This window comes from Melanotaenia boesemani, chromosome 23 (genome assembly GCF_017639745.1).
Source record: "Melanotaenia boesemani isolate fMelBoe1 chromosome 23, fMelBoe1.pri, whole genome shotgun sequence".
Lineage (NCBI taxonomy): Eukaryota > Metazoa > Chordata > Actinopteri > Atheriniformes > Melanotaeniidae > Melanotaenia > Melanotaenia boesemani.
The window spans coordinates 7,721,967-7,730,094 of NC_055704.1; the positions used below are offsets into that span (position 1 = coordinate 7,721,967).

An 8,128-nucleotide genomic window follows, 5' to 3' on the forward strand; every position below is an offset into this window, starting at 1 on the left:
CCTGTCTCTGGCTGTTGTAGTTTAGTGGGTTTTTTGTTTTTTTGGCCTTCTCCTGCTGTGCATCTTTGTGGGATATTTGTGTGTTTCTGGTGGTGCAGTGCATCATTTTTGTATATTTCAGTATTTTTCTACTTCTTTATGCGTCACTGTGGCATGTTGTGGCCTTCACTCATGGTTTAGTGCCTCAGTTTCTGGTTTTTGTGCCTCATGTTGGTGGTTTTGTCCATTGTGGTCATTTTGTGGCTCTTTATGTTGGTTTGCCGCCTCTTTCTTGTGATTTTCGTGCATCAGTTTAGATTTTGAGCTTCATTATGAACATCAGTACCGCTCTTTTTTTTTTTTTATCACTGCATCTGTTTGAGCGTTCTGGGTTCTTGAGTGGTTTCAGTTTTTAAACACTTAGTTGTATTTCAGAGTTTTTGTGCTTTTTTCTTTTTTTGTTTTTGTTTGTTTTTTTTTTTTTTTTGCAGTGTTTGTTTCTCTTTGTACCGATGAAAAATTCTTTAGGAAGTCTTGAGTCGTGGATTTTCTTCCTCTTTGTAGCAATTTCTATATATTTTTTAAATGAATTTTTACAGAATTTCACTAAAGTGGCCCCCCTTTTCTACAGATGAGAGCATCTAATCACCTCAGTCTTATGTGGCCCCGGATTCTCAGATTATTAGTACTGAAATATAATCAAATCAGAATTGAAATTAGGAGCTTGTGGAACAGATAAATGCTGCAGCGGATTTGAGTGTGTTTTGATTTTAGGTTTGTTTTGGTCTCTTTTGTCTCACTGGCCCTTTAAAAAATCAGTTAGTCTGTTTTTCTGCTTTAAGTGTGTTTTTAAGCTGTAGTAAAACTTTATAAAAACAAAAAAACAGTTCTTTGTTCTTCTCCTGTATTTGTTCAGAAATCTTTTTAATCTATTTTCTTTGGGCTGTGTTAAGTTTTTAAGGCACAGAACAGAACGTGGGGGGGCTGGTCCCTTAGCAACCGGGGTGAACGCACTTTTCCTCCCTGTCTTCCTCCTCCCTCCCTCCACCTCCTTTTCCTCCTGCCGTCAGTCTCATCCTCCACACTGAGAGCCTCAGACATCAGACAGCCTCGTTTCCTTTCTCCTCAACCCGTTTCCGTCTCTGCTTCCTCCGTCTTCCACTCATTCATGTGTCCTCTGAGCTTCAGTGGTGCTGGATAGAAGATGGGATGTGGAAACTCCTCACCAGCCAGCAGCAGCAGCAGCAGCAGCAGCAGTAAAGGTGAGGAGCTCTGATGACAAACTGAAGCTGTTTTCTTTCCTTTTAAGTCGGTAACTTTCTGTGCTGCAGTTTGACTGCAGGAAATGTGACTTCAGCTGAGGAGATGAAAACTTTTGAGGATCCTACTTTTATTAGTCTTGCTTGTTTATATATATATATATATATATATATATATATATATATATATATAATACTATAAAAAACAAATGTACTTCTTTGAGGTTATGCTGTTCATTGTTCCGCTTCTCATGTTTTGTATTCAGTGTTTTTATATTTTTTTGCCCATTTTTATTTGATTCTAGTAACTGAGCCATTTTGATTAACTTATTGATCACTTTGCTCCTCCTCTTTGCATTTTTCCATCTCATTTAGGTTGTTTTGCCTGTTTTTGTGAGGCTGCTTTACGTCTCATTTGTTTTCAGAAAAATTTCCATCCTTTTAAAGTCCCCGTTTTGAGTATTTTTAGTCACTTTTGTTGTTTTTTTACTCTCATTTTGCTGCTTTTGAGTTACTTTTAGCCTTTTCCGGTCATCTTCATTCAATTTTACATCTTGTTAAGGTTGTGTTTTAGATTTAAATGTTTTGTTTTTGTTTTTTTATCTTTTTACATCTTTTTAGACATTTGTGCCTCACTTTGATTGTTTACCATCTCTTTTGAGATGTTTTAAAAGCATATGGAGTGGAGTGGATGGAGGTTTTAGAGCAGGGATGGACACTGGTCTTTGAGGATCTGGTGTCCTTCAGGCTTTACATGTTTCGCTGCTGCAACACATTTAATTCAAGTGAGATGGTTCTGCAACAGCCTGTTGTGAATTTCTCCACAAGCCTTTTAAACAGACTTGTCAGATAATTGTGAGTCGGTGTGTTGGAGCCCTTTAGGGCCAGAGTTGCTGATCCCTGCTTTAGAACCACATGTGCTCTTTCAGGGACAGTCTTGCAGATTTCAGCAAGACCTCTGAGCCTTTTCTGCTGCGTAATCATCTGAAACCTTACGGTGGTGTTTTTGGTTCACTGAGGGAACAAAATAAAGTTTGGGGAGATATTTTAACAGCTACTACAGCTATAACAACAAACCTGCAATAAATATTTCTATTTTTTTTGTTTTAAATGTTTGAGACCTTCTCGGCCTGTTATTCCTTGATGAAACTTGGAAAATTGTAAAAACTCTGTTTCTGCTGCTGAAAATGAATTTCATATATGATTCGTGGCTTTTTGCAAACAGAAAAGTTGGATTCGGAGGGTTTAGAAAGAACTTTAAGGCTTCACCCTGATTCCATTTATCAGCATCTTAAGATTTCCTCTTGACATTTTGCAGAACCACCAACAAGCTGCAGTGTTTCCAGCTCCTGGTGGTAGTTTAGGCATAATTCATGCTTAGATAAGGAATCACTCATTTATTTGATGACTATGAATCTTAGATTTTAGCTGGAAGTGACCTACTATTATCCTTTTTGTACTCAATTTTTTGAAAGTTTCAGGTTTTACATTATTTAAAAAGTATTGCATGTTCGTATTTGCGTTTAATTTTGCATTTTGTTAACAGAAAGTGACAACATTGAAAAGCTAATGACAAATATTGGGTCATTTTAAAGAAAATTTCAGGCGATCATTCAGTAATCTTCAAGTTGTTATGGAAAAAAAAATAAACCAGCAAATGGATTGTTATTAGTTGAATGTTGGATAGTTATTTATTTATTTATTTTGCTTGTCTTCCCATGAGAACTATGAATTCCAAAAAGGTGGGACGCTTAATAAAATCCCAAGAAGACAGAATGTAATTATTTCCAAATCTCTTACACTCATATTTCATTCCCAGTAGAACATAAACAACATATGAGACGTTGAAACTGAGACTTTTTACTGTTTTATAGCAGCAACACATCGGTAAAAACTTGGAACAGGAGCAACAAAAGGCTGGAAAAGTAAATGGTGCATATTTAAAACAACTAGAGGAACATTTGACAGCTAACTGGGTTAATTAGCAACAGGTCAGTAACATGACTGGGTATAAAAGGAGCATTTCAGAGAGGCAGAGTCTCTCTGATGGGCAGAGGTTCACCAATCTGAGACTGGGTCCAAACTGGGTCTAAATATCGTAGAAGTACTGGGAATAAAATATGAGTTGATGAGATTTAGAAATGACTGTGTTCTGTTTTTATTGATTATTTTACCTTTTTGGAATTAAGGTCGTATGGAAACATTATTTATCTTGATTTGAACAGACACCTGTTGGTCCCATTTTCATTCTTGTAAAAGTATTCACCTCCTTTGGCATCTCAGCCTGTAATTTACTGACCTTTTTTTTTAACTCGTATCTTTTAGATTTTTATTAACTATCATTTCTGTGTAAGTTCCAGTTTATGCATGTGTATGATACATCAGCCATGCAGACCAGACCAGTTTTAAACCGTTAGTGTTTTAGTCTTTCTATAAAGGTGTATATGTAACATTTTATTTATAAAGTTCAGGTCGATCTCATGGTTTTTTATGTGCCTTCTGCATGTGCATTTTTTCTTGTACTTGTTTTGGTTGCTGTAGGTTAAATAATTATATTTCAGCACAGCTGTTAGAGGCCGATAACTGGAACAAAACATTTCATTTCTGTTTGAAAATGTCAGATTGTGGGGGGGAAAGTGAATGAAATGAACGGAAAATGAAGTGACGTCCTCTGATATCACCCCTCTGTGTGTCTCTGATTGCAGGCCACCCCGACTTTTCATCCAAGCGGTGAGTAAATTTGAGAAAACATTTTGATCTTGAAACGTGCCGCTGTAGTTCGACCTTTCTCTGATGTCGCCTGCTCACTGAAATCAAATAACTTCAGTACACATGGTGTGTGATAAATGTGTGTTTATGTGTGTGTGCTGACAGACAAGAAGAGTTGACGCAAGAAGATGACAAGCGGAAGTGAGTCATGTAAAACCTCATTACCAGTTTTATGATGGAGCTGATGTAAACTTGAAGGTGAATTTGTGGCTCTCTCTGTGTGTGTGTGTGTGTGTGTGTGTGCGTGCTTGTGTGTGTGTGTGTGTGTGTGTGAGAGAGAACAGGAACTATGGAGGGGTGTATGTAGGTTTACCAACAGACCTGAGCAGCATCCCTCAAGTCCAGATTGGACCTCTTAGAGGTAAAAGTTACTTCCATCATTATCTTTACTTGACTAGAGCCCCCTGCACAGGTGGGTGGTGGGAGGGGGCATGAGATAAGTGCAGTACAGTAGATGTACACTTAGTGTACTATAACACATAATATACTAAAACACATATTGTAGAATAACTTTGTGTTCTAGCATGACTGTACTCCGTCATGTTCTCGAATAAAGCATGTGCTTTTAGTAAAAAGTAAGAAACATTTATTTCTGTAGCACTTTTTCTCAGATAAGATAAAATAACAATAAAAAAATATTAAAAAACGGAGCATAAAATAATAAATGAAAAACAAATAATATATAAACAAATGTACATCAGCAATAGGCAGTGTAGTATCTGTAATAGTGTGTGTCCTGGTATGAAAGTCATGTTGAAGAATAGCTTTAATTGTTATTTCTCAAGTACCTGCGTTCCCTGAAACAAAGAAAGGTGCAGCACAAATAGTAAAATACAATAAAATTGTCACTAATAAAACAATCTTGTGGTGTACTATGTCTCATAGAGTGGTATGTGTTACAGTATGTCATTGTGTAGTAAAACATGTGGTTTAGGATAAAGCCATGGTATAGCATGTGCTAATATGTAGTACCGTACAAAGTAGTACTAGCAAATGTGTCATTATAGGTGCTATCATACAGTCATAGTATGTCACAGTATGTACAAAGTCATAGTACAGCCTGTCATATTACTGTGCCAGTTTATAAGGCGTCATAGCTTTTGATGACATACATGACAGAGTTGTACCACAGTATAACATGTGGTATAGTACTATCTTTGTGTTTAATAAAGTACTTTACTGATTATTAGTGAATGACTTGTATTCCTGTTCTGGATAATAATGACGTTAACATGTACATTAGAAACAAAGCTTCAAATGTACGTTAATATGTTGAAGATGGTGGCGTGTTACACACAGGACCAGAGGATCTCATCGACACTGTCCTCTAGAAAAATTTTAACTTTTTCTACCAATATTGGCTTCTTTTTAACATAACCTTTACAAATATTACATGTCTGCTTCATGAAAACTCTTGTATATGATCAGAGATGGAGTCTTCCTGTCCATGTGAAGTTGTAAATGAAGTTTCCTCACAAACAGTCAGACTCAATTTCCTGTTGAATATCCAGGGTCAGGAGAGCCTGAGAGAGAACGCTGCACCCACCGGGTGTTTGTTGGCGTTTTCATGTGTGTGTGTGTGCATGCAAAGTGTTGTGTGTGTTAATTACTGCAGTTGTGTTTTGCAGAGATTGAAGGCGACTCGCTGTCCCTCCGGAAGCCGCTGTGGGGCAACGGATTGTGACTGAGCCAGGCTTGTTAATGCTGCTGTGGCTGGGTGACAACCGCCTCCTCTTCCTCTGCTGCTATGTGGAGTCAGCAAGTCATTTAACCCCAGTTCATATTTTTATGGTCTGTGTAGCTTGAGTCCCCTTTTCTACTATATTGTACTGAGCTTTTGAACATTTTCACTAAATCGATATTGTCCTTGTCTTTCCATTTAATCTATATTTTTTATTTTGCCAAAGATGTACTAGTGTAGGCCTATATGTTGGTTTGAAAAGCTGCATGTAAACAAACCACAAGACCTCTGGAGGAATGTCCTTCAGACAGACCAGAAAACCAAACACTTCCACAGTGGAGGAAGGTTGATGGTTTGGACTTGTTCTGTAGCCACTGAGTGGATCAATGGCAAAAACCAAATAAATGATCTCTCTATCGGTGTGGGTTCATTTCTGATGAATGATCATATTCTGGACATTATAAAAGGAAAAGACATGTCTGCATATACAGGATTTTTTTAAGCAAAAGAAGTAGTGAAAGTAGTGAAAGTAATCATAAATATGAGGAAGCATATTTATTTATTACAAGAACAATAAACTCTGGATACCAAAGTATTCTAAAGTCAGATGTGAATCCATCTAAAGCTTGGCTTCAACTGTCTCGGGCAACAGGGCAATGGTCTGAAACACAGCAGCAGATCTACAACAGAAGGACTGTAGAAGAAAAGAAAGGTGTTGACACGATCCAGTAAAAGTCCAGATGTTTACGGGTTCCCAGTTCAAAGCCAGATGAAAAAAAATAGGATGGCTCAGACCATCACCTTCAGGACTATTATCGGTTTACAACTAGAGCTGCCACAGTTTGGACAATGAGTCTAAAAACACGACACATATACAAAGATAAGTCACAGTAACAACATAAAACATCACGGCCTGTATAAATATGTCACACACTGCAGATTTTAGAGCTTATACTTTTCGTTTGTGCTTCTCTACGTTTGGAACAAGCAAGGTTGTCGTGTGAGAATCAGAAACCGAGCAGGCGGCCAACAGCTCCTCAGTGTTTTCATCAAACTGCCACTGAGCAACAGCAGCACCCAGCAGAGCCAATCTCACCTCCCAGCATCCCCTCCGAGGACTTTATTGGGCTCATCTCCGCCCAGTTGGACCAGCTGTGGTGATCCTGACAAACTGGTAATAGACTGCTCTGCTTCCAGCTTTTAAGTCCAGCTTCACCAGCAGCTGGTGGTGGGGGAAAGGTTTGACTTGTTGTGGGTTAATGGTGCCTCACTGCATGGGGACACACTAATCACACTGAAATATACATGCGAGTTTCTGTACTTTCTTAGTAACAAATCAATATATTAATAACAAAGCTTTATCTAAAGCTGCACGTGGCTTCAGTAGCCTTGTTTCTGTTCTAAGTGTAAACATGGATAACAGTCAGCATCCATCAGCTCCTCAAAGTCTGCAAAGCAGGAGGAAGAAAAGGATAGAAGAGACTTTCAGTAGCTGTTTCTTCTGTGTCTGCTATGTACTTTAAAAGGTAACAATGGAGGCCAATGTCACATCTTAAAGACCAAGTACATTTTCATAGGATTGTCTGGTGTTTTATGATCACAGCCTATGGAGCAGAGCAGAGTATCCGTCATGTTACTGCGACCAGGTGAAGGTCGCTGACCACTGGAAGCTGTGTCACAAAGTAAGCTAGGCCCACCATGGCCCCACCTCCTGCAGGGAATGGATCAGAATGAACTTTGCAGAGAAAGATGGTGAAACAGAAGTCAAAGCATCAAAAGTGTCTGTTTCCGATCATGTATGATGTCTGCAGGTCAACTCTAACTCTGACTAGCTCAGCTGGCGGGGCTTCTGCTGCCCACATGAGAGACCAGAGTTCATATCTGGTGAGGAGGCCACCTAATGCTTCAGCAAGGGGGAGCTTCTCATCCTTTAGCTTACATGTTAGGATGTCATTTTGTTCTTTTGGCCTTGAAACGATAAAAGTTCTTGCTTCTTGTGGAGTATGTAACAAGCTTAAGAGGCTTTACCTACTGGAGATCTGCAGGAGATGTGAATGTACTCATATTCGTATGTTACTGTGAAAGTGTGAAATGCTGGTTTGTATATCATGTCTAATTCTAATAAACACCAGGTGTTTTTAGACAAAGTGTGAAATGTGCTTGTTCTTACATACTTTACCTTTAGCTAAGCAAGAAATTATCCTGAGCCTGAATTTTTTTTTTTTTTTGGTGGGGAGTCTATTGAGGTCTAGATGCAAATAATACATAAATAAATAAATGGGTATATATTTTCATAAACAGAATAAAAGGTTTCACATATCAGACAGGTTGCATGTTTGCTATACCACTCAACACTGCCCCCACGGTTTCTGATGATTGCTCCATTTGTTCTGTCAGGGTACGCATCCGCAAGGACTCCGAAAACAGACCAAACTATGAA

The 8,128-nt window shown here is 38.4% G+C and overlaps 1 protein-coding gene across 3 annotated transcripts; it reads left to right on the plus strand.

The window, feature by feature from the left end:
* The first annotated feature begins 1,071 nt into the window (after window positions 1–1,071).
* Window positions 1,072–6,110, plus strand: LOC121634500 (overexpressed in colon carcinoma 1 protein homolog). Of its 3 annotated transcripts, none has more exons than XR_006009242.1 (5): window positions 1,072–1,241; window positions 3,944–3,968; window positions 4,113–4,148; window positions 4,287–4,368; window positions 5,636–6,110. XR_006009242.1 is itself a non-coding variant. In XM_041977177.1 (5 exons), the coding sequence occupies exons 1-5, from the start codon at window positions 1,184–1,186 to the stop codon at window positions 5,689–5,691; spliced, it is 261 nt and encodes an 86-aa protein (XP_041833111.1). In that variant the 5' UTR covers window positions 1,072–1,183; the 3' UTR covers window positions 5,692–6,110. The 3 variants fall into 3 exon arrangements, 2 of the variants coding, with proteins under 2 accessions (XP_041833111.1, XP_041833112.1); XM_041977177.1 differs by having other exon boundaries at window positions 4,283–4,368; XM_041977178.1 differs by having other exon boundaries at window positions 4,292–4,368.
* Window positions 6,111–8,128: the final 2,018 nt, after the last annotated feature.

Excerpts from the sequence above, each read along its gene's own strand:
- LOC121634500 (XM_041977177.1), top strand. The coding sequence starts at position 1,184 with ATGGGATGTGGAAACTCCTCACCAGCCAGCAGCAGCAGCAGCAGCAGC. Across the intron at positions 1,242-3,943 it reads CAGCAGCAGCAGCAGTAAAG|GCCACCCCGACTTTTCATCC; the intron begins GTGAGGAGCTCT and ends CTCTGATTGCAG. Across the intron at positions 4,369-5,635 it reads CCAGATTGGACCTCTTAGAG|AGATTGAAGGCGACTCGCTG; the intron begins GTAAAAGTTACT and ends TGTGTTTTGCAG.